The sequence below is a fragment of the Hyla sarda genome, chromosome 13, assembly GCF_029499605.1.
Source record: "Hyla sarda isolate aHylSar1 chromosome 13, aHylSar1.hap1, whole genome shotgun sequence".
Lineage (NCBI taxonomy): Eukaryota > Metazoa > Chordata > Amphibia > Anura > Hylidae > Hyla > Hyla sarda.
Genome location: NC_079201.1, coordinates 14665759 through 14692227, shown reverse-complemented (window position 1 = coordinate 14692227; position 26469 = coordinate 14665759). Strand labels below are relative to the sequence as shown.

Genomic DNA, 26469 nt, shown 5'->3' with positions numbered 1-26469 from the left:
AGGACGGGATATGAGGACAGGATATGAGGACGGGATATGAGTTCAGGATATGAGGTTGGGAAATGAGGACAGGATATGAGGGTGGAATATGAGGTTGGGATATGAGAACGAGATATGAGGACAGGATATAAGGATGGAATATGAGGTTGGGATATGAGGACGAGATATAAGGTTGAGATATGAGGTCAGGATAGGAGGATGGATATGAGGACAGGATATGAGAATGGGATATGAGGTCAGGATATGAGGTTGGGAAATGAGGACAGGATATGAGGACGAGATATGAGGATGGGATATGAGGACGAGATATGAGGTTGGGATATGAGGACGGGATATGAGGACGAGATATAAGGTTGAGATATGAGGATGGAATATGAGGACGGAGTATGAGGACAGTATATGAGGTTGGGATATGAGGACAGGATATGAGAATGGGATATCAGGTCAGGATATGAGGATGGATATGAGGACAGGATATGAGAATGGGATATGAGGCCAGGATGGGAGGAGGGAATATGTAGTTGGGATACATGGACAAGAGCATCATTGTTGCTTTTCCTCTCCCACAAGGTTTAGGTGGGAAGACCGGATAACAGTGGGTACTCTGCTAGTAAGGCCACAGCATCCCAAAAGCAAATAAAAATAGCTGTAAAAACATCTGTAAGCCTTATAATAAACCTTATTCAGCACTTATCCTGGTACCAGTCTTGTGTCCCGCAAAGGTCCCCAGAGTAATGAAATCTGATTGGCCTTCTGAGGGTACTACTGTATATTGTGGTGAATAGTTATCGTAAGATGTTGTACACTATAAGCCTAACTATTCACATTGTCGCTATACCTCTCAGCTCTGTCCACAAGTGGGTGAAGTGATGACAATTCTTCAGAAGAAGCTGGCCACATTTCTTGGTGGGTTGAAAAGAATTTATTTTCTCTTATAAGTGTTATTAGTGATATCTTTTCGCTATCAGTTTGTTCCTAAATTAAAACAAACAAACAAACAAACATATTTTTTTTCATATAATAATACAATATGTTGTTTTTTATGAATTTATATAAACCAATGATTTTCTGTGGCAGTGTTTCCCAACCAGGGTGCCCCCAACTGTTGCAAAACTAAAACTCCCAGCATGCTCGGACAGCCAAAGGCTGTCCGGGCATGCTGGGGGTTGTAGTTTTACGACAGCTAGAGGGCACACTGGTTGGGAAATACTGTTCTATGGCATATACATTGTGGTAGAAACCAAGTAAGAACATAAACACACAAATTTATCACATATTTATTAATGTGTCTGAGACTAATTCTGTCTGGTTTTGCCCATAGCAGCCAATCACAGCTCAGCTTTTTATATCTTAACGAGCTTTGGTAAAATGAAAGCTGAGCTGTGATTAGTTGCTATGGGCTGAGTAATGATTGGTTGCTATGGGCTGAGTAGTGATTGGTTGCTATGGGCTGAGCAGTGATCGGTTGCTATGGGCTGAGGAGTGATTGGTTACTATGGGCTGAGCAGTGATCGGTTGCTATGGGCTGAGCAGTGATTGATTGCTATGGGCTGAGTAATGATTGGTTGCTATGGGCTGAGCAGTGATCGGTTGCTATGGGCTGAGCAGTGATCGGTTGCTATGGGCTGAGTAGTGATCGGTTACTATGGGCTGAGCAGTGATCGGTTACTATGGGCTGAGCAGTGATCGGTTACTATGGGATGAGCAGTGATTGGTTGCTATGGGCTAAGCAGGGATCGTTACTATGGGCTGAGCAGTGATTGGTTACTATAGGCTGAGGAGTGATTGGTTACTATGGGCTGAGCAGTGATTGGTTGCTATGGGCTGAGCAGTGATCGGTAACTATGGGCTGAGGAGTGATTGGTTACTATGGGCTGAGCAGTGATTGGTTGCTATGGGCTGAGCAGTGATCGGTTACTATGGGCTGAGCAGTGATTGGTTGCTATGGGCTAAGCAGGGATCGTTACTATGGGCTGAGCAGTGATTGGTTACTATGGGCTGAGGAGTGATTGGTTACTATGGGCTGAGCAGTGATTGGTTGCTATGGGCTGAACAGTGATCGGTTACTATGGGTTGAGCAGTGATCGGTTACTATGGGCTGAGCAGTGATCGGTTACTATGGGCTGAGCAGTCATCGGTTACTATGGGCAGAACAGTGATCGGTTACTATGGGCTGATCAGTGATCGGTTACTATGGGCTGAGCAGTGATCGGTTACTATGGGCTGAGCAGTGATCGGTTACTATGGGCTGAGCAGTGATCGGTTACTATGGGCTGAACAGTGATCGGTTACTATGGGCTGAACAGTGATCGGTTACTATGGGCTGAACAGTGATCGGTTACTATGGGCTGAACAGTGATCAGTTACTATGGGCTGAACAGTGATCGGTTACAATGGGCTGAACAGTGATCAGTTACTATGGGCTGAACAGTGATTGGTTACTATGGGCTGAACAGTCATCGGTTACTATGGGCTGAACAGTGATCGCTTACTATGGGCTGAACAGTGATCGCTTACTATGGGCTGAACAGTGATCGGTTACTATGGGCTGAGCAGTGATCGGTTACTATGGGCTGAACAGTGATCGGTTACTATGGGCTGAACAGTGATCGCTTACTATCGGCTGAACAGTGATTGGTTACTATGGGCTGAACAGTGATTGGTTACTATGGGCTGAACAGTGATCGCTTACTATGGGCTGAACAGTGATCGGTTACTATGGGCTGAGTAGTGATTGGTTACTATGGGCTGAGCAGTGATCGGTTACTATGGGCTGAACAGTGATCGCTTACTATGGGCTGAACAGTGATTGGTTACTATGGGCTGAACAGTGATTGGTTACTATGGGCTGAACAGTGATCGCTTACTATGGGCTGAACAGTGATCGGTTACTATGGGCTGAGCAGTGATCGGTTACTATGGGCTGAACAGTGATCGGTTACTATGGGCTGAGCTATGATTGCTTGCTATGGGCTGAACAGTGATCGATTACTATGGGCTGAGCAGTGATCGGTTACTATGGGCTGAGCAGTGATCGGTTACTATGGGCTGAACAGTGATCGGTTACTATGGGCTGAGCAGTGATCGGTTACTATGGGCTGAACAGTGATCGGTTACTATGGGCTGAACAGTGATCGGTTACTATGGGCTGAACAGTGATCGGTTATTATGGGCTGAGCAGTGATCGGTTACTATGGGCTGAACAGTGATCGGTTACTATGGGCTGAGCAGTGATCGGTTACTATGGGCTGAGCAGTGATCGGTTACTATGGGCTGAACAGTGATCGGTTATTATGGGCTGAGCAGTGATCGGTTACTATGGGCTGAACAGTGATCGGTTGCATTTTGCTGAATAGTGATTGCTATGGGCAAAACCAGACATTTTTTTTTTACTTTCGGGCAGATAAATTTGGGTCATAATATAATAGAGGTCATTTAGACCATATTTTCACCCATTTATGGCCTAAAATACATGCCAAAAATACGACCAAAGAACAGCCAGGTTATGGGCTGTGAATGGCCCAAAAAAGAGTCTGACGGAAAATGACAACCGCAAAATTGTTTATTTAGGGTACGTTCCCACTTAGCGTTTATGCAGCATATACACAGTGCATTTCACGCTGCGCAAAATCTGCAGCAGCAGCGGGAAATACACTGCTTATCCCTCGCTCACCATACACACAAGGTTTTCCGGCGCCAGCCCTATGCGTGTAGTGAGTTTTGGAGGCTGGGCCGTGTGCCGGCGTGACTGTGACACGCAGATCTGCCTCCAAAACTAGGCTGCCGCCGGAAAAACCTTGTGTGTATGGTGAGCGAGGGATAAGCAGTGTATTTCCTGCTGCTGCTGCAGACTTTGCGCAGCGTGAAATTCACTGCGTATACGCCAGGTGGGAACGTGCCCTTAAACAAAGATCAGTTTTACTATTGTGTATAACAGGACTATGAATTAAAGGGGTACTCCACTGGAAAACCTTTTTTTTTTTTTTAAATCAACTGGTGCCAGAAAGTTAAACAGATTTGTAAATTACTTCTATTAAAAAAAATCTTAATCCTTCCAGTACTTATCAGCTGCTGTATGCTCCGCAGGGAGTTGTATTTCTTTCTGGAGTTCTTGTCAGTCTGACCACAGTGCTCTCTGCTGACACCTCTGTCCGTATCAGGAACTGTCCAGATCAGGAGAGGTTTGCTAGGGGGGATTTGTTGTACTTGGACAGTTCCTAAAATGGACAGAGGTGTCAGCAGAGAGCACTGTGGTCAGACTGGAAAAGAAATTCAGAAAGAAAAGAACTTCCTATGGAACATACAGCAGCTGATAAGTACTGGAAGGGTTAAGATTTTTAAATAGAAGTCATTTACAAATCTGTATAACTTTCTGGCACCAATTGATTAAAAAAAAAAAAATAGATGTTTTCCAGTGGAGTCCGGTGGAAAACTTTTTTTTTTTTTTTTAAATCAACTGGTGCCAGAAAGTTATACAGATTTATAAATTACTTCTATTCAAAATTCTTAATCCTTCCAGTACTTATTAGTGGATGTATACTACAGAGGAAATTCTTTTCTTTTTGGATTTCTTTTCTGTCATGACCACAGTGCTCTCTGCTGACACCTCTGTCCATTTTAGAAACTGTCCAGAGCAGCATATGTTTGCTATGGGGATTTTCTCCTTCTCTGGACAGTTCCTGATATGGTCAGAGGTGTCAGCAGAGAGCACTTTGGTCGTGACAGAAAAGAAATCCAAAAAGAAAAGAATTTCCTCTGTAATATACAGCCAATAAGTACTGGAAGGATTAAGATTGTTTTAATAGATGTGATTTACAAATCTGTCTAACTTTCTGGGATCAGTTATATTAAAAAAATTTAAAAAAAAATTAAAATAAAGTTTTCCCACCGGAGTACCCCTTTAAGGCAAGGACAAGGGATAGGCACCCACCTAGGTCATCACCGCCTGGCACATATGCTGGTGATTCCTGGATCCCCCGTGCTAGAGATCATTGCGATCATCTGCAGGCAAGTCCTTAGGATGCACATGCAGGTGAAAGCCGACGCAGCAATCGAAAAGTATTTGTCATAGGACCTGGGTTCGGTTTTGAGGTGGGTCCCAGCTGTTGTAGAGGGTTGGGTGACATGTCACAATGTACGTCTAATTTCTGCAGCAAGCAGGAACATGTATTTGGCGTGATTGAAATCCCTTAGTTCGGGACCTATTCTATTGTTCACGGATTTCATGACTCACCATAAAGAACGACTGCACGGAGAAATGACTTCCCACCCACAGTACAGGTCAGTTGTGTTTATTTTTAGATGTCGGTGTAGCAGAGCTGAACGTGCTACATTGGGGAAATGTGGGGTCATTTACCGGCACAGACGGTATTTTGCCCATCCTGCCGGTATTTTTTAATATTAAAAATATCGGCAATGCAATGGCCGGTATTTATCCAACCAATCCTCCAACTACCGGAATGTTGCACCTATTACTATACCAGTGTTTACCAACCAGAGCACCTCCAGCTTTTGCAAAACTACAACTCCCAGCATGCCCGGACAGCCGTTGGCTGTCCGGGCATGCTGGGAGTTGTAGTTTTGCAACAGCTGGAGGCACCCTGGTTGGGAAACATTGACCTCTACTATATATTACTATATAGTCCAACATGCTGGGAGTTGTAGTTTTGCAACAGCTGGAGGCACCCTGGTTGGGAAACATTGACCTATACTATATATTACTATATAGTCCAACATGCTGGGAGTTGTAGTTTTGCAACAGCTGGAGGCACCCTGGTTGGGAAACATTGACCTATACTATATATTACTATATAGTCCAACATGCTGGGAGTTGTAGTTTTGCAACAGCTGGAGGCACCCCTGGTTGGGAAACATTGACCTATACTATATATTACTATATAGTCCATCATGCTGGGAGTTGTAGTTTTGCAACAGCTGGAGGCACCCCTGGTTGGGAAACACTGACCTATACTGTATATTACAACATGCTGGGAGTTGTAGTTTTGCAACAGCTGGAGGCTCCTCTGGTTGGGAAACACTGACCTATACTATATATTACAACATGCTGGGAGTTGTAGTTTTGCAACAGCTGGAGGCACCCCTGGTTGGGAAACACTGACCTATACTATAAACTACTATATAGTCCAACATGCTGGGAGTTGTAGTTTTTGAACAGCTGGAGGCACCCCTGGTTGGGAAACACTGACCTATACTATATATTACAACATGCTGGGAGTTGTAGTTTTGCAACAGCTGGAGGCTCCTCTGGTTGGGAAACACTGACCTATGCTATAAACTACTATATAGTCCAACATGCTGGGAGTTGTAGTTTTTCAACAGCTGGAGGCACCCCTGGTTGAAAAACACTGACCTCTACTATATATTACTATATAGTCCAACATGCTGGGAGTTGTAGTTTTGCAACAGCTGGAGGCACCCCTGGTTGAAAAACACTGACCTCTACTATATATTACTATATAGTCCAACATGCTGGGAGTTGTAGTTTTACAACAGCTGGAGGCACCCCTGGTTGGGAAACACTGACCTATACTATATATTACTATATAGTCCAACATGCTGGGAGTTGTAGTTTTACAACAGCTGGAGGCACCCCTGGTTGGGAAACATTGACCTATACTATATATTACTATATAGTCCAACATGCTGGGAGTTGTAGTTTTACAACAGCTGGAGGCACCCTGGTTGGGAAACATTGACCTATACTATATATTACTATATAGTCCAACATGCTGGGAGTTGTAGTTTTCGTTTGGGGCAGCTGCTGAGCCACAGGCTGTATCAGGGCATGCTGGGAGTTGTAGTTAGAAACTAACTGCAACTCCCGAATTTAATTAAAAAAAAAGTGACAAAAAAGTCATATAAAAAAAAAATGGTCCTGTTAAAAATTACAGATCGGGGCACAAAACATGAGCCCTAATGAGGAGAAATAAAAAAGTCAGAATAGGGTCGAAATTTTCCCCGCTTATGTGTATCCTGTGATGTAACGCATATATAATTAATTATGCAAATTAGCATGGCCGATATTTTTTTCGCATGAAAGGTGGCAACCCTACCTACAGCAGTGTTTCGCAATCGGTGTGCCTCCAGCTGTTGCAAAACCACAACTCCCAGCATGTCTGGACAGCTCAAAAAAAAAAAAAAAACAATGATTCAATGGTTTACAAAGCCAGTACTAAAGATATGATATACATTATATATATATATATATATATATATATATATATATATATATATATATATATATATTTCTTTGTCTCGCAGTGTCTGCAGATCTTGATGCCCATACCAAAATTGACTACTCTCTGATAAATCCTCCCCGGGTGCAGAAAACCAACATAGATCTGGATCTAAAGGTAAACGAGTCGGCAGATTGGTTGAAAAAGTGGCGCAAAGGGTAGGGCTTAAATTGCGCCGAACGGACCCCAAATGGGTTGGACACAATTGACACCGCCGGGTCCTGATGGTTCCCATTGACTTGAATGGGGTCCGTCGGGCGACTGGTATTTAAAGGGGTACTCCGCCCCTAGACATCGGATAGGGAATAAGATATCTGATCGCGGGGGATCAGTGTGATGTCTGCCACACCCCCTCAATGAAAGTCTATGGCAGGGGGCGTGACGACCATCACACCCCTCCCATAGACTTGCATTGTGGGGTGTGATGTGATGTCACGTGGGCGTTGCCGTGACGCCCGCTCCAAGCGTTTAGAACAAAATGGTCCGAACGCTGGGGCAGCGGAGTAGTCTGGCAAAACCAATGTATTAAATGCACAGTCTATTCATTTCAGTAAGAATAGTGTAATGCTTCAGTTCACCATTAGGTGGCACTGCAGCTCTAAGCACAATAATAGATGTCCGATTTTTTTTCCCCCCAACCAGTGTGCTTCCAGCTGTTGCAAAACTACAACTCCCAGCATGCCCGGACAGCCTTTGGCTGTCCGGGCATGCTGGGAGTTGTAGTTTTGCAACAGCTGAAAGCACCCTGGTTGGGAAACGCTGCACTATACACCATCATGTTTTTTTCTTAATTTGGCACTGTCAGAATCAAAAACTTTTATAGGTTGTACATCTTCGCAAAACATTAAAGGGGTACTCCGGTGGAAAACATTATTATTATTTTTTTTTTTTTTAAATCAACTGGTGCCAGAAAGTTAAACAGATTTGTAACTGACTTCTATTAAAAAATCTTTACCCTTCCAGTACTTATTAGCAGCTGTATGCTACAGAGAAAATTATTTTTTTCTTTTCTTTTTTGTCTTGTCCACAGTGCTCTCTGCTGACACCTCTGTCCGTGTCAGGAACTGTCCAGAGCAGGAGAGGTTTCCTATGGGGTTTTGCTCTTACTTTGGACAGTTCCTGACCTGGACAGAGGTGTCAGCAGAGAGCACTGTGGTCAGACAGAAAAGAACAACTCAACTTCCTCTGTAGTAGATTTTCTCCTGCTCCGGACAGTTCCTGATACGGGCATCAGGTGTCAGCAGAGAGCACTGTGGACAAGACAAAAAAGAAATTCAAAAAGAAAAGAATTTCCTCTGTAGCATACAGCCGCTAAAAAGTACTGGAAGGGTAAAGATTTTTCAATAGAAGTCATTTACAAATCTGTTTAACTTTCTGTCATCAGTTCATTTAAAATAAATAAATGAATAAATAAAAAGTTTTCCTCTGGAGTACCCCTTTAGCCTTTCTAATATACTATTAGATTGTAAAAATCATGGCTTATAAAAGACCACTAGGGGTCCTTATACCATTCAGAACATAATCCTGTCCGGCTGCAGCATCATCTTTGTCCCAGCTGAAGCACGGGCAGGGACAAAGTGTAGGAATTGAGGACGGGACTAGCACTTCTCTATGCTCACTCCTGTCCTATCAGACTGCAGCATGAAAACAGAGAGGAGAAGGTTACAGAGCAGCCTGCAGTGATTGGATGAAGAGATTCAGCACAGCAGACTCAGGGAAGAAGTGAATGCATTGTGAGTGAGGGCGGGCTCAGTGCTTGCCTTGGACACGCCCCTTCCTGAGCAGTGGATGTCAGAATGAGTGAGCAGCAGAACAGAGGGATTTGTGAGCCAAATACAGAAGCTAGACACATAAAAAAGACATGTAAAGCATCTGCATGACCGAGTGAGTAACATAGAAGCATTATTTTTTAACACTTTAATGTTCTCCCACACAGGGCACTATACACCGTTCTGGAGCTCAGGAGCCGCAAGAAGCTTATGTTCCCCCCATCATCCTACCCGACACCCAGCGCTCAATGATCTTCATGGGGTTTTCTGAATATTTTTTCAACGCCCTAGGGAAAACGTATTTCATGTCAGATATTCTAAAACTGACATTGACTCAGGAGCAGGTAAAGATACATTACATCTGGTTGTCATTTATGCAGCATAACATATAACTTTGCTCCGTATGTATTTATCTGGCTGTACAGTTATGGTGGCTCCGCCGTATAGCCAGTTAGTAGCATTTATCATACATAGACAAAAAATAAACAAAAAAACATATACCGTACTGTGTTTCCAGGAACCATTCCCTGTCCTGCTTCTCTGCATGGTCCTATAGAGCTACACTGCTCAAAAACATAAGGGGAACCCTGCGATAACACATCCTAGATCTGAATGAATGAACTAATCGTATGAAATACTTTCCTCTTTACATAGTTGAATGTGCTGACAACAAAATCACACAAAAATTATCAATGGAAATCAAATGTATGAACCCCTGGAGGTCTGGATATGGAGTCACACTCAAAATCACAGTGGAAAACCCCACTACAGGCTGATCCAACTTTATGTAATGTCCTTAATACAAGTCCCAATGAGGCTCAGAGTGAAGTTCGAATGTCTGGGGTGCCACACCTGAGATCGAGGGGGCCCCCTCCCCATAGTTTACGTTGAAATCTGCAGCTTCAAATACGGGCAGGATACGTGTGAATACACCCTAAGAGCAGTGCAACACGGAGTTCAACCGCAACATAAAATACGCTGCTGATGCACTCTGTGTGGCCTTGCTCTTAGGGTGTATTCACACGTATCCTGTGCCGACAGCAGTCACAAGAGAGAGCTCCCTGCTGCGGCCTGCTATGAGCGGACACACAGAGCTACGCGGCCACAGCAGGGAGCTCACTCTTGTGACTGCCGTCGGCGCATCCGCAGCATGAAATACGCTGCAAATGCGCTCCGTGTGACCCCACCCTCAAGGGCTATTCCAGGATTTTTTTTTCTTCAGCCTTTGAGCCCATTTTGCCCAGTTATATGACTACGTAATTTGCTTCTATTACCTCCGGGTGTCGCTTTGTCTCGCTTTCACGGACAGGACCCGCACCCGGAAGTGCTCTAGTGCAGGTGTTTTTATTTTACCGTGGTCACTGACCTTTCCCAGCTTTCCATGGGGCCAGAGTCAATATGTCATAGGTCACATGGTCTCCTGGGTGCGGGGCTATGCTGCAAAAGTTGTGCGCAAAAAACTATTTGCACACGTGATAACTTCATGTCCACTGCATAAGGTGCCTCAAACAATACACTGGTGTGAAAAGTGCTCCATCAAAAAGAACGCACAAAAAAGCTTCAACAACGGCAACTGCGCAAAATATGGAGCTAAATGTACGCGAGAAATGTTCCCTTGTGAGTCTACTAATCCTCTAACATATTTAACCTTTTCAGTATCCCCAGGTATTCTGGCTGAGAACAGGAGACTACAGCCCCGTCATACCTGAGGTCAGTCCTTTCCTAGTTTTGTTGCCTTGAGAAAGTATTCATACCCCACTGATGCTTTTCCTTTTTTGTTCAATTACAACCAGGAAGTAAATTTGATTATAACTTGGATGGACTGTAACGCCCAAGTCCGCCCAGTGCACCATGGTGGTGGTAGTGCATGGCAGTTGCCGAGGGCAACCCTAAATCTTAAAGGGGTACTCCGCTGGAAAACATATTTTTTTTAATCAACTGGTGCAAGAAAGTTAAACAGATTTGTAAATTATTTATATTTAAATATATTAATCCTTCCAGTACTTATCAGCTGCTGTATGCTCCACAGGAAGTTCTTTTCTTTTTGCATTTCCTTTCTGTCTGACCACAGTGCTCTCTGCTGACACCTCTGTTCATTTTAGGAACTGTACAGAGTAGAAGAAAATCCCCATAGCAAACCTATCCTGCTCTGAACAGTTCCTAAAATGGACAGAGGTGTCAGAAGAGAGAACTGTGGTCAGATAGAAAGGAAATTCAAAAAGAAAAGAACTTCCTGTGGATCATAACAGCAGCTTATAAGTACTGAAAGGATTAAGATTTTTAAATAGAAGTAATTTACAAATATGTTTAACTTTCTGGCACCAGTTGATAAAAAAAAAAAAAAAATGTTTTCCAATGGAGTACCCCTTTAAAGTTCCCCACAGAAGATAGGAATCTCTGATTGGCTGTTGTGGGGTGCGTTTGACACTTTCTTTTGCGCCAAACTAATCCTAATCGGGTGGGAGCACGACTGACACTGCCCGATGGATTCTATTGACTCAAACAGGGTCTGTCAGGTGTCTGGTATTTTAAGGGAAGTTAAAGGGGTTATCCAGGAATAGAGAAACAGAGCTAATTTCTGTAAAAACAAAAACAGCTCCTAGTCTGCCCCCAGGTTGTGTGTGGTATTACAACTTGGCTCCATTCCCTTCAATGGAACTGAGCTGCAGAACCACTCCCAACCTGGAGACAGACAGGGAGAGGATTTTGAAAGAAATTAGCTCTGTTTTTCATACTCCTGGATAACACTATCACTCCTGGATAACACTATCACTTTGGAGGATCTGACCTGTCAATGTATTAAACCAGTAGTCTCCAAACTGTGGACCTCCAGATGTTGCAAAACTACCACTCCCAGCGTGCCCGGACAGCCGTTGGCTGTCCGGGCGTTCTGAGAGTTGTAGTTTTGCAACATCTGGAGGACCGCAGTTTGGAGACCACTGTATTGAATAAACAGTCTTTCGATTTCAATGAGAGCAGCATCATGCTTCATTTCACCATTAGATGGCACTGCAGGGATATTGAATTATTTTTGATTAGTGATGTTGCAGACTCGGAGATCCTTTCACGACCAGTGTATTTATATTGTCTTCATGCGACGGATCATGTGATCTGCATACATTTTGTGACATCTCAAGTTATGTGGGTTTCCTAGCAACGGGAATGAATACATATGCATATTTATTGAATTTTTATTTATTATTTAAACAAGGTATTTAGGCAGCAGTTCTCCACATAGTGGTAGCAGTTCCCTCCATAGTAGGTAGTAGTTCCCCCCCATAGTAGGCAGCAGTTCCCTCCATTGTAGGTAGCAGTTCCCCCCATAGTAGGTAGCAGTTCCCTTCATAGTAGGCAGCAGTTCCTCCAATAGTAGGTAGCAGTTCCCCCCATAGTAGGTAGTAGTTCCCCCCCCCATTGTAGGTAGCAGTTCCCCTCCATATTAGGTAGAAGGTTCCCCCCATAGTAGGTAGAAGTTCCCCCATAGTAGGTAGCAGTTCCCCCATAGTAGGTAGCAGTTCCCCCCGTAGTAGGCAGCAGTCCCCCCCCATAGTAGGTAGTAGTTCCCCCCATAGTAGGTAGTAGTTCCCCCCGCAGTAGACAGTAGTTCCCCACATAGTAGGTAGCAGTTCCCCACATAGTAGGTAGCAGTTCCCCACATAGTAGGCAGCAGTTTCCCCATAGTAGGTAGCAGTTCCCCCCATAGTAGGTAGCAGTTCCTCCCCATAGTAGGTAGCAGTTCACCCCATAGTAGGCAGCAGTTCCCCCCATAGTAGGCAGCAGTTCCCCCCATAGTAGGCAGCAGTTCCCCCCATAGTAGGCAGCAGTTCCCCCCCATAGTAGGTAGCAGTTCACCTCATAGTAGGTAGCAGTTCCCCCATTTTTTTTAAATTATTATTTATTATTTTAAATTAAATCTTAAAATGTACTGCTACACATTAGAATAGCTTGCTTTTCTCATTGTGGTCACCAGATGGTGCTGTAACAATAGGATAATGTTTCATCTGGTAACGTTTGATTGGTTAAAAGCAAACCGAAAAACAAAAACCTTGTATAAATAATCATTGGTGTGCAAACCAGGGTTCGTTTTAGCAGCAAGAGATTGATGCTGGAGCCTTAAACATGATAGGTAACTCCCTCCTAAAAGGGGTACTCCGGTGGAAAACAATTTTTTTTTAATCAACTGGTGCCAGAAAGTTAAACAGATTTGTAAATTACTTCTATATAAAAATCTTCCTCCTTCCAGTACTTATCAGCTGCTGTATGCTCCAGAGGAAGTTGTGTAGTCCTTTCCAGTCTGACAACACTGCTCTCTGCTGACACCTCTGTCCATGTCAGGAATTGTCCAGAGCAGGAGAGGTTTGCTATTGGGATTTGTTCCTGACATGGACAGAGGTGTCAGCAGAGAGCACTGTGGTCAGACTGGAAAGAACTACACAACCTCTGGTGGAGAATACAGCAGCTGATAAGTACTGGAAGGATTAAGATTTTTTATATAGAAGCAATTTACAAATCTGTTTAACTTTCTGGAGCCAGTTGATTAGAAAACATTTTAAACAATATATATACATACATACATATATGTGTGTGTGTGTGTGTATATATATATATATATATATATATATGTATAATTTAAATATATAAAAATACAGTAGGTAGACATATCAACATCAGGTCAGTCTATCAGCTTATAATGCAGCTATTTGTGTCTATATGATGTCTTTTATCATTTTATATGAGATTGTTTATTTTAGTATCAGATAACATTTCGTCTTCATACCGAGACTATTTCTAAATATTCGATTGATTGGACAGAATATTTGTGATTGGTGTGTTCTAGATAAAGAAGTATTACCCTCAGTCTGAGGCTGTGGTCCTCACCGTAACGGCCTTCAAGCCGCCAGAGATAGTCCTGACATCACAGCTCACAATGCAGATGGAAGGGATCCTAGATGCGCATGTTGTCCTACCGTACCTAATGATGGAGCAAATGTTTTCAACCACTGTTGTAAGTGATGGCAGAACTAGTACAAATTTTAAAGTAAAAAAATATATATCTACTACTTATTTTGCTTCCACAAAGCATCTGGAACACCAAGGCGTTTCAGGGCTGCGATGAATAAGGATGCCTAGGCGCCAGAAACCAGTTGGTGTTTATGGCTTACTGTGTAATTTTAGTAATGCATACCTATCCCTATCTTATATGTAGAATAATCCTATGCCTATCCCTATCTTATATGAAGGATAGCCTTATACCTATCCCTATCTTATATGTAGAATAATCCTATGCCTATCCCTATCTTATATGTAGAATAATCCTATGCCTATCCCTATCTTATATGAAGGATAGCCTTATGCCTATCCCTATCTTATATGTAGAATAATCCTATGCCTATCCCTATCTTATATGAAGGATAGCCTTATGCCTATCCCTATCTTATATGAAGGATAGCCTTATGCCTATCCCTATCTTATATGTAGAATAATCTTATGCCTATCCCTATCTTATATGTAGAATAGCCTTATGCCTATCCCTATCTTATATGAAGGATAGCCTTATGCCTATCCCTATCTTATATGAAGGATAGTCTTATGCCTATCCCTATCTTATATGAAGGATAGCCTTATACCTATCCCTATCTTATATGAAGGATAGCCTTATACCTATCCCTATCTTATATGAAGGATAGCCTTATACCTATCCCTATCTTATATGAAGAATAGTCTTATACCTATCCCTATCTTATATGAAGGATAGCCTTATGCCTATCCCTATCTTATATGAAGGATAGCCTTATACCTATCCCTATCTTATATGAAGGATAGCCTTATGCCTATCCCTATCTTATATGAAGGATAGTCTTATCCCTATCCCTATCTTATATGTAGGGTAGCCTTATACCTATCCCTATCTTATATGAAGGATAACCTTATGCCTATACCTATCTTATATGTAGAATAGCCTTATGCCTATCCCTATCTTATATGATGGATAGCCTTATGTCTATCCCTATCTTATATGAAGAATAGCCTTATGCCTATCCCTATCTTATATGAAGGATAGTCTTATGCCTATCCCTATCTTATATGAAGAATAGCCTTATGCCTATACCTATCTTATATGAAGGATAGCCTTATGCCTATCCCTATCTTATATGTAGAATAGCCTTATGCCTATCTTATATGTAGAATAATCTTATGCCTATCCCTATCTTATATGAAGAATAATCTTATGTCTATCCCTATCTTATATGAAGGATAGCCTTATGCCTATCCCTATCTTATATGAAGGATAGCCTTATGCCTATCCATATCTTATATGAAGAATAGCCTTATGTCTATCTCTATCTTATATGAAGAATAGCCTTATGCCTATCCCTATCTTATATGAAGGATAGTCTTATGCCTATCTCTATCTTATATGAAGTATAGTCTTATGTCTACCCCTATCTTATATGAAGGATAGCCTTATGCCTATCCCTATCTTATATGAAGGATAGCCTTATGCCTATCACTATCTTATATGAAGGATAGCCTTATGTCTATCCCTATCTTATATGAAGGATAGCCTTATGCCTATCCCTATCTTATATGAAGGATAGCCTTATGCCTATCCCTATCTTATATCTAGAATAGCCTTATGCCTATCCCTATCTTATATGAAGAATAGTCTTATGCCTATCCCTATCTTATATGAAGAATAGCCTTATGCCTATCCCTATCTTATATGAAGGATAGCCTTATGCCTATCCCTATCTTATATGTAGAATAGCCTTATGCCTATCTTATATGTAGAATAATCTTATGCCTATCCCTATCTTATATGAAGGATAGCCTTATGTCTATCCCTATCTTATATGAAGGATAGCCTTATGCCTATCCCTATCTTATATGAAGGATAGCCTTATGCCTATCCCTATCTTATATGAAGAATAGCCTTATGTCTATCTCTATCTTATATGAAGAATAGCCTTATGTCTATCTCTATCTTATATGAAGGATAGCCTTATGCCTATCCCTATCTTATATGAAGAATAGCCTTATACCTATCCCTATCTTATATGAAGGATAGCCTTATGCCTATCCCTATCTTATATGTAGAATAATCTTATGCCTATCCCTATCTTATATGAAGATTAATCTTATGCCTATCCCTATCTTATATGAAGGATAGCCTTATGCCTATCCCTATCTTATATGTAGAATAATCCTATGCCTATCCCTATATTATATGTAGAATAGCCTTATGCCTATCCCTATCTTATATGAAGAATAGCCTTATGCCTATCCCTATCTTATATGAAGGATACTCTTATGCCTATCCCTATCTTATATGAAGGATAGTCTTATACCTATCCCTATCTTATATGTAGAATAGCCTTATACCTATCCCTATCTTATATGAAGTATAATCCTATGCCTATCCCTATCTTATATGAAGAATAGTCTTATGTCTATCCCTATCTTATATGAAGGATAGTCTTATGTCTATCCCTATCTTATATGAAGGATAGCCTTATGCCTATCCCTATCTTATATGAAGAATAGCCTTATGCCTATCCCTATCTTATATGAAGGATAGTCTTATGCCTATTCCTATCTTATATGAAGGATAGCCTTATGCCTATCCCTATCTTATATGAAGGATAGTCTTATGCCTATTCCCATCTTATATGAAGGATAGCATTATGCCTATCCCTATCTTATATGAAGAATAGCCTTATACCTATCCCTATCTTATATGTAGAATAGCCTTATACCTATCTTATATGAAGGATAGTCTTATGCCTATCCATATCTTATATGAAGAATAATCTTATGTCTATCCCTATCTTATATGAAGAATAGCCTTATGCCTGTCCCTATCTTATATGAAGAATAGCCTTATACCTATCCCTATCTTATATGAAGGATAGCCTTATTCCTATCCCTATCTTATATGAAGGATAGCCTTATGCCTATCCCTATCTTATTTGAAGAATAGCCTTATGCCTATCTCTATCTTATATGAAGAATAGTCTTATGCCTATCCCTATCTTATATGAAGAATAGCCTTATGCCTATCCCTATCTTATATGAAGGATAGCCTTATGCCTATCCCTATCTTATATGAAGAATAGCCTTATGTCTATCCCTATCTTATATGAAGGATAGCCTTATGCCTATCCCTATCTTATATGAAGGATAGCCTTATGCCTATCTCTATCTTATATGAAGAATAGCCTTATGTCTATGTCTATCTTATATGAAGGATAGCCTTATGCTTATCCCTATCTTATATGAAGGATAGCCTTATGCCTATCCCTATCTTATATGAAGAATAGCCTTATGTCTATCCCTATCTTATATGAAGGATAGCCTTATGCCTATCCCTATCTTATATGAAGGATAGCCTTATGCCTATCTCTATCTTATATGAAGAATAGCCTTATGCCTATCCCTATCTTATATGAAGGATAGCCTTATACCTATCCCTATCTTATATGAAGGATAGCCTTATGCCTATCTATATCTTATATGAAGGACAGCCTTATACCTATCCCTATCTTATATGAAGGATAGCCTTATATCTATTCCTATCCTATATGAAGGATAGTCTTATACCTATCTCTATCTTATATGAAGGATAGCCTTATACCTATCCCTATCTTATATGAAGGATAGTCTTATATCTATCCCTATCTTATATGAAGGATAGCCTTATACCTATCCCTATCTTATATGAAGGATAGCCTTATACATATCCCTATCTTATGTGAAGGATAGCCTTATTCCTATCCCTATCTTATATGAAGGATAGCCTTATTCCTATCCCTATCTTATATGAAGGATAGTCTTATATCTATCCCTATCTTATATGAAGGATAGCCTTATACCTATCCCTATCTTATATGAAGGATAACCTTATGTCTATCCCTATCTTATATGAAGGATAGCCTTATACCTATCCCTATCTTATATGAAGGATAGCCTTATATCTATCCCTATCTTATATGAAGGATAGCCTTATGCCTATCCCTATCTTATATGAAGAATAGCCTTATAGATATCCCTATCTTATATGAAGGATAGTCTTATACCTATCCCTATCTTATATGAAGGATAGCCTTATGCCTATCTTTATCTTATATGAAGGATAGTCTTATCCCTATCCCTATCTTATATGAAGAATAGCCTTATGCCTATCCCTATCTTATATGAAGAATAGCCTTATAGCTATCCCTATCTTATATGAAGGATAGTCTTATACCTATCCCTATCTTATATGAAGGATAGCCTTATGCCTATCTTTATCTTATATGAAGGATAGTCTTATCCCTATCCCTATCTTATATGAAGAATAGCCTTATGTCTATCCCTATCTTATATGAAGGATAGCCTTATACCTATCCCTATCTTATATGAAGGATAGCCTTATACATATCCCTATCTTATATGAAGGATAGCCTTATTCCTATCCCTATCTTATATGAAGGATAGCCTTATTCCTATCCCTATCTTATATGAAGGATAGTCTTATATCTATCCCTATCTTATATGAAGGATAGCCTTATACCTATCCCTATCTTATATGAAGGATAACCTTATGTCTATCCCTATCTTATATGAAGGATAGCCTTATACCTATCCCTATCTTATATGAAGGATAGCCTTATATCTATCCCTATCTTATATGAAGGATAGCCTTATGCCTATCCCTATCTTATATGAAGAATAGCCTTATAGCTATCCCTATCTTATATGAAGGATAGTCTTATACCTATCCCTATCTTATATGAAGGATAGCCTTATGCCTATCTTTATCTTATATGAAGAATAGTCTTATCCCTATCCCTATCTTATATGAAGAATAGCCTTATGCCTATCCCTATCTTATATGAAGAATAGCCTTATAGCTATCCCTATCTTATATGAAGGATAGTCTTATACCTATCCCTATCTTATATGAAGGATAGCCTTATGCCTATCTTTATCTTATATGAAGGATAGTCTTATCCCTATCCCTATCTTATATGAAGAATAGCCTTATGCCTATCCCTATCTTATATGAAGAATAGCCTTATACCTATCCCTATCTTATATGAAGGATAGCCTTATGCCTATCTTTATCTTATATGAAGGATAGCCTTATGTCTATCCCTATCTTATATGAAGAATAGCCTTATGTCTATCCCTATCTTATATGAAGGATAGCCTTATGTCTATCCCTATCTTATATGTAGAATAGCCTTATGTCTATCCCTATCTTATATGAAGGATAGCTTTATGCCTATCCCTATCTTATATGAAGGATAGCTTTATGCCTATCCCTATCTTATATGAAGGATAGCCTCATGTCTATCCCTATCTTATATTAAGGACAGCCTTATACCTATCCCAAGGCGAAAGCTTCAGGGGTGCAGGAATACAGGCGCTGACCAAGAAAGGGACCAGTGAAGCCAGGTAGGTATCAAACAGCTTTAATCCAATGCTGTCCATTGGATTAAAGCTGTTTGATACCTACCTGGCTTCACTGGTCCCCTTCTTGGTCAGCGCCTGTATTCCTGCACCCCTGAAGCTTTCGCCTCTGCATCTCTGTCGATTCCAGGAAGGCTGCAGACCCAGTTCACTATACTACAAACGCAGATCCTTGTTGTGTGGGAATTTGCACAACCTGGCAGGGTGAGCCTTCATTTTTACCCTTCTCACGCACCTGTGATCCCTTTGATTCTCCACAAAGGAGCGCCTGTTCTTCTTTTGTTTTACTTATACCTATCCCGACAGCCTTATACCTATTGACGGCTATGGTCCGCTCGCGGATTCCGCACAAAGAATGAACATGTTCTTTCTTTGCGTGGAACACTTTCAGCGGCGGAAATGTCCGCCACTGAAATTCCGCAGTGTGAACGGGTCTCGCGGAAACCCGTTCACACTAATGTTAAAGTTCACACCGCGGAATTGCGCCCGCTGAATTCCACTCGGAAATTCGGTGGCAATTCCGTAGTGTGCCCGTACCCTTATGCTCACTTTCTTTGTTTGCCATTACCTTGTATAGCCTGAAGATGTCACTGTTGGCTTATATCACCAATCCGGACTGACTTTTCGGTGACGTTTCGGGTGGTTGTGGAAAAAGCTAATTGCCTGTAATGATAAAGACCTAACATTACATTCTGTCTGTTAGGTGTGGTGTATACCTTTACTTATCCCCATGTGCCTTCTTTAATTTGTCTTGTGGCCCTTGGTTACGACAGTCTTAGGGCATCTACTGAGAGTCCAGTGGTCTCCAAACTGCGGTCCTCCAGATGTTGCCAAACCACAACTCCCAGCATGCCTGGACAGCCGTTAAAGGGGTTATCCAGGAATAGAAAAGCAGAGCTAATTTCTTTCAAAACCAGCTCCACGTCTGTCCCCAGGTTGGGTGCGGTATAACAACTTGGTTCCATTCACTTCAATGGAACTGAGCTGCAGAACCACACCCAACCTGGAGACAGACGGGGAGCGTTTTTAAAAGAAATCAGCTCTGTTTTTCTATTCCTGGATAACCCCTTTAATTGTGACGTCTCTCTTACAGCACGCAACTTTCATTGCCGACACGGTGCATCTGTCCAACCTCAACCTGAAGGTCTCATTTTCAATTCAAAGGTAAATTTGTCTTTATTTGTTATTGACAGATGATGGAAAATTATCAGGCTAGAAGATTTAACATTAGAGAAATTACCCAAATTTTGGTCTCCAAACTGGGGCTCTCCAGATATAGGTCCACAGTTTGGAGACCACAGGTGTAGACTATATAATATACATACCATTGTGACGAAATTTAAAGGGGTACTCCACTGGAAAACATTTTCTTTTAAATCAACTGGTGCCAGAAAGTTAAACAGATTTGCAAATTACTTCTATTAAAAAATCCCAATCCTTCCAGTTCTAATCAGCTGCTGTATAATACACAGGAAGTTCTTTTCTTTTTTAATTTCCTTTCTGCCTGACCACAGTGCTCTCTGCTGACACCTCTGTCCATGTCAGGAACTGTCCAGAGTAGGAGCAAATCCCCATAGCAAACCTCTCCTGCTCTGGACAGTTCCTGACATGGACAGAGGTGTCAGCAGAGAGTACTGTGGTCAGACAGAAAGGAAGTTCAAAAAGAAAAGAACTTCCTGTGTATTATACAGCGGTTGATAAGTACTGGAAGGATTGGGATTTTTTAATAGAACTAATTTGCAAACCAGTTGATTTAAAAGAAAATCCAGTGGAGTACCCCTTTAAAGGGGTACTCCGGTGGAAAGCTTTTTTTTTTGTTATCAACTGGTGGCAGAAAGTTAAACAGATTTGTAAATTACTTCTATTAAAAAATCTTAATCCTTCCAGTACTTTTTAGCTGCTGAATACTACAGAGGAAATTCTTTTCTTTTTGGAACACAGAGCTCTCTGCTGACATCACGAGCACAGTGCTCTCTGCTGACATCTCTGTCCATTTTAGGAACTGTCCAGAGTAGAAGAAAATTCCCGTAGCAAACATATGCTGCTCTACTGACAGTTCCTAAAATGGACAGAGATGTCAGCAGAGAGCTCTGTGCTTGTGATGTCAGCAGAGAGCACTGTGTTCCAAAAAGAAAATAACTTCTTCTGTAGTATACAGCAGCTGATAAGTACTGGAAGGATTAAGATTTTTTAACAGAAGTCATTTACAAATCTGTTTAACTTTCCGGCCCCTTTAAAGGAGATCTGCAGCCCTGGACACTCCGAACACTGGGACCCCCACGATCTCCTGTCGCGGCTCTCCCATGCAGGAGGCGTGTCAGCTGCAGCATGACGACGTGGCCAACACGCCCCCTCCATGCATCTCTATGGGAGAGGTGGAGCTGCAGTGCTCACAGAGACATGTCAAAAGTTTAATTAGGTAGTCGTCTTAGACCCCCCACCTATTAGAAGAACGAGGGCTCACAGTGATCTACGTCCTGCTGCACAGGATGAGCCTATTATAGGTTCATGGGACCGACTAGTGAAGCAGGACATAAAGTGTTTCTTCCCACTTGTTCTGATGATCAGTTGAGATCTTAGCACTGAGACCCTCACTGATCATTCATTTTTTGAAAAAAAATTAATAAGAGGCCGCCATACCTACCTTACTCGCCCACTGCTGCTGCAGTCAGATCTTCTGGGCCTCACTCCGGTCCTTTTCTTTCTTCATCTAATTATGGAACCTTATTGGAAGTGGAAAAAAACAAGCAGGGACCAGGAAAAATTAAAGGGGAACTCCTGTAGATAACTACTTATCCCCTCCCTATGCGCAGAATCCTGCTGGGACCCCCGTGATCATCTGCCCGGCACCCCAACTCTCTTCGTGCACTGAGCGACCACAGAACGAAGAGGTGGCCGACACGCCCACCCTTGTATGTCTAATGGGGGGCCGGAGGTACATGGAGAGTAGTGGCGTCCAACGCTTTGTACCGTGGTCGACAGTAAGACGGGGGGACTGGGCAGGAGATCAGACACATCACCTATCCACAGGATTCTGTGGATAGGAGAGAAGTACTCCTCTACCTGAGTTCCCCTTTAAAGGGGTACTCCACCCCCAAACATCTTATCCCCTATCCAAAGGATCCCCCTACTGTACTTGGCGTTTGTTTAGAGAGTCGGGTGCAGCGCTGGAGGCTCGTGACATCATAACCACGCCCTCTCAATGCAAGTCTATGGGAGGGAGCGTGACGGCAGTCACGCCCCCTCCCATAGACTTGCATTGAGGGGGCGTGGCCGTGACGTCAGGAGCGGGACATGACCGTGACGTCACAAGTCTCCGCCCCACATCGCCAGTCATCCAGCACAGATCAAAGTTCGCTCCATGCACCGGATGTCTGGGTGGTCATGTCTGGGGGGGCCACAGCCGAGATCGCGGGGACCGACATCTTATCCCCTATCCTTTGATTAGGGGATAAAATGTCTAGGGGCGGAGTACCCCATTAAGCATCCAAACAGAAGTCCTGTAAAAATTCCACTTTTTTATTTAGGATTCATTTAAAAATATTACAGAACAGACATCACACAAGAACATGTGCGTGACGCATTTGGGGGGAGGTTTCCCCTAAATAATAAGCTCCAGGGACCAGAAAATGTGACTGCAGCAGATATATAAGTCTATGGGGTCCGTCTTATGCAACGAGAGGGAGAGGATCGAGCTGGGGAGTGAAGCGCTCAGTGGCGCGCTCCCCCATCTCTGTCTACCAATCCCAACCAGTCAAAACTTTTGACATGTTTGTGTGATACGTCAAAAGTTTTTTTTTTTTTTTTAAAGTGACAGTAACGCTTTAAAGAACACTGGTGATATAGAGTACTAGAATAATAATTCTACTGCAGTTTTACGTCTTTTTATTTTTGATGTAGTTTCCGCTTCAAAGACTTCAAAAGTTTTGTTGGCCATGTTGATGTAAGTATAAAAGACTATGTGGTAAGTGCTGGCCTTATGATACGTAAAGGTGTGTTCCTATATGGGACATTTATGGTGTATCCCTACAGGCTGTGTAATGTCAGCGCTCTGGCAAGACACGCTTCCAACCTGTCACTCACCTCCCTAGTCTTCTGTGCTCTCAGCCCCGTGTGCATGCTCCCGCCTCCTAGGCACTCGCGCGCAGGAGCTCTTACAATTAAAGGGCCAGTACGCCCTTAAAGGGGTTATCCAGGAAAAAAACTTTTTTTTTTTTAATATATATATATATATATATATATATATCAACTGGCTCCAGAAAGTTAAACAGATTTGTAACTTACTTCTATTAAAAAATCTTAATCCTTTCAGTACTTATGAGCTGCTGAAGTTGAGTTGTTCTTTTCTGTCTAAGTGCTCTCTGATGACACCTGTCTCGGGAACCGCCCAGTTTAGAAGCAAATCCCCATAGAAAACCTCTTCTACTCTGTGCAGTTCCCGAGACAATCAGAGATGTCAGCAGAGAGCACTGTTGCCAGACAGAAAACAACAACTCAACTTCAGCAGCTGATAATTATTGAGAGGATTAAGATTTTTTAATAGAAGTAATTTACAAATCTGTTTAACTTTTTGGAGCCAGTTGATATACATTTTTTATTTATTTTTTCCCGGATAACCCCTTTATTTAGTGTATTCACCTGCACCTTGTCTTAAAAGTATCAGTTCCTCCCATGACTTGCGGCCGGTTCTTTGTTGTCCTTGTGCCTGAGAGAAAGCTTCTGTGGTCCATTGTTCCTGTTATCCGTGTACCTGACCCTTGTTCCATGTCCTTTCCCTGCTTCAGTGCCACCTGTCCTGTCCATCAGTTATCCTGACCACATCTAGCCTGTTTCCTTCTGTGCCACGCTCATCCCAATGTGGACGAGTCATGCCAGGGGTAAGCGACCTAGGTGCTGCCTGCCGCAGCAAGACCATCCTGCTTTGCGGCAAGCTCTGGTGAAAACCAGCGGCACCTTAGACTAGAGATGAGCGTAAATTAGTTCAGCTTTCCGGTGGGCTGAAAAGGTGGATACAGTCCTAGGAAAGAGTCTCCTAGGACTGTATCCACCTTTTCCAGCCCACGGGAGCACCTGAAAGCTGAACTAATTTATGCAGGAAAAGACATCAACTGCCGAGCCGAGAAGTTTGTGATGAATCGAATTTACTGTAAGTTCGCTCATCTCTACCTTAGACTCCGTTCCCTGGCACGGCTCACGTCATCATCCACACAGGCCCACGGGATACACCACCTGCCGTGACTCTCACAGACCGTCTCTGCCTATACGAAAAATAGGCAGCTGCCTTGAGTGCTTTCTTGATGGGGGCGCTGCTCTGCCTACTGCAATAAAGTTGGCCAACATTCGAAGTACCTGCCCATCCAAAGCACCTGCCCATCAAGCAAAACCCCGCCATGCTGCCCCTACCCCACCCGTCCTATAATAATTTGCATTTTTTGGCCTGCTGGAGGAGCGCAGCGCCACCTTTGATCACTAAGGTCAAGTCCGTCCAACATCCTGACATTGCGCGCGCACGCCTCCATACATCGGGAGGAGCCAATGGGCCCGGACAGCTTAGTCCTGCTGTAGTGTTTGGTCGGCGTCTTTTATTAGTTGAACTGTTGTTGTATTTTACAGCTATTCATATTATAACTATTTGTCCATAGAGTTGTAAGGACGGCACAGTGCGCTCTGTTACTTTAGTGGTAATTAGAGATGAGCGAACTTACAGTAAATTCGATTCGTCACGAACTTCTCGGCTCGGCAATTGATGACTTTTCCTGCATAAATTAGTTTAGCTTTCCGGTGCTCCGGTAGACTGGAAAAGGTGGATACAATCGTAGTAGACTCTTTCCTAGGACTGTATCCACCTTTTCCAGCCCACCGGAGCACCTAAAGGCTGAACTAATTTACGCAGGAAAAGTCATCAACTGCCGAGCCGAGAAGTTCGTGACGAATCGAATTTACTGTAAGTTCGCTCATCTCTAGTGGTGATTAGACTGTACACTATACATTGTGACCTGTAAGGCTGCGTTCACACGGCCCTCTAGACCCGGGACGGGTCTAGAGGGCCGTGTGAACGCAGCCTTACAGGTTCTTCTCCCATCAAAAATAAAAACAGACTTAAACCCCTTAAGGACGCAGCCCTTTTTCACCTTAAGGACGCAGCCCTTTTTCACCTTAAGGACTGAGACCTTTTTCGCAATTCTGACCACCGTCGCTTTACGAATGAATAACTCGAAAACGCATTTACTGAATATTCTGATTCTGAGATTGTTTTTTCGTGACATATTCTACTTTTATTTTGGTGGTAAGTTTTCAGCGTTACTTGCATCCTATTTTGGTGAAAAATCCCAAAATTTCATGAAAATTTTGAAAATTTAGCATTTTTCTAACTTTGAAGCTCTCTACTTGTAAGGGAAATGGATATTCACAATAAATTTTATTTTTCTTCACAAATACAATATGTCCACTTTATGTTGGCATCATAAAATGGACATACTTTTGCTTTTTGAAAAAATTAGAGGGCTTCAAAGTAAAGCAGCAATTTTCAAAAATGTCATGAAAATTGCTAAATCTGAAGGGACAGATGTTACAGAACTACAACTCCCAGCATGCCTGGACAGTCTAGGCATGCTGGGAGTTGCAGTTTGGCCTTCCTAGTGGTTGCCACAGTAAGGATCACTTTACTTTCATTAACATCCCCCCCCCCCCCCCGTTTCCCTTCCTGAGCCAGGATCTTTGCAGTCTCCAGCGAAGATCAGCGGTTCCTAGGCATCTTCTCCCCACGTTCCCCTCGACATCCAGGGGTGGGCAAAAAGGGGGTTGCCATGGCAACCCACTGTCCTGCTCTGCCATTGGTCAGAATCAGTTCTGTCCAATGGCAGGGGATAGGAGGAGATCACAGCACTGCGACCTCACTCCTAGCCCTCAGAATGATCGGGGCTGTCACTGACAGCTCCGATCATCCCTATTTTCCGGGTGATCGGGTCACCAGAGACCCGATCAGCCCG

General features: G+C 42.3%; 2 protein-coding genes across 9 annotated transcripts in view; one reads left to right on the top strand and one right to left on the bottom strand.

The window, feature by feature from the left end:
- Positions 1-20147, bottom strand: part of LOC130297692 (BPI fold-containing family C protein-like) — a 62712-nt gene extending 42565 nt beyond the window's left edge. The window contains exons 1-4 of the mRNA XM_056550440.1: positions 20049-20147; positions 13878-13997; positions 9527-9588; positions 839-975 (exon numbers count right to left, since the gene is read on the bottom strand). The gene's annotated coding sequence lies outside the window, so the exon portion shown is untranslated. The remainder of the gene's footprint in view (positions 1-838; positions 976-9526; positions 9589-13877; positions 13998-20048) is intronic.
- The window catches only part of LOC130297691 (BPI fold-containing family C protein-like), an 88548-nt gene that overhangs the window by 46202 nt on the left and 15877 nt on the right, over positions 1-26469 (top strand). For all 8 annotated transcript variants that reach the window (XM_056550432.1, XM_056550438.1, XM_056550434.1 and 5 more), the window contains 7 exons: positions 846-906; positions 7282-7373; positions 9193-9369; positions 10682-10735; positions 13863-14030; positions 20574-20644; positions 23381-23423. In XM_056550432.1, the coding sequence (XP_056406407.1) occupies positions 846-906; positions 7282-7373; positions 9193-9369; positions 10682-10735; positions 13863-14030; positions 20574-20644; positions 23381-23423 (666 nt within the window). The remainder of the gene's footprint in view (positions 1-845; positions 907-7281; positions 7374-9192; positions 9370-10681; positions 10736-13862; positions 14031-20573; positions 20645-23380; positions 23424-26469) is intronic.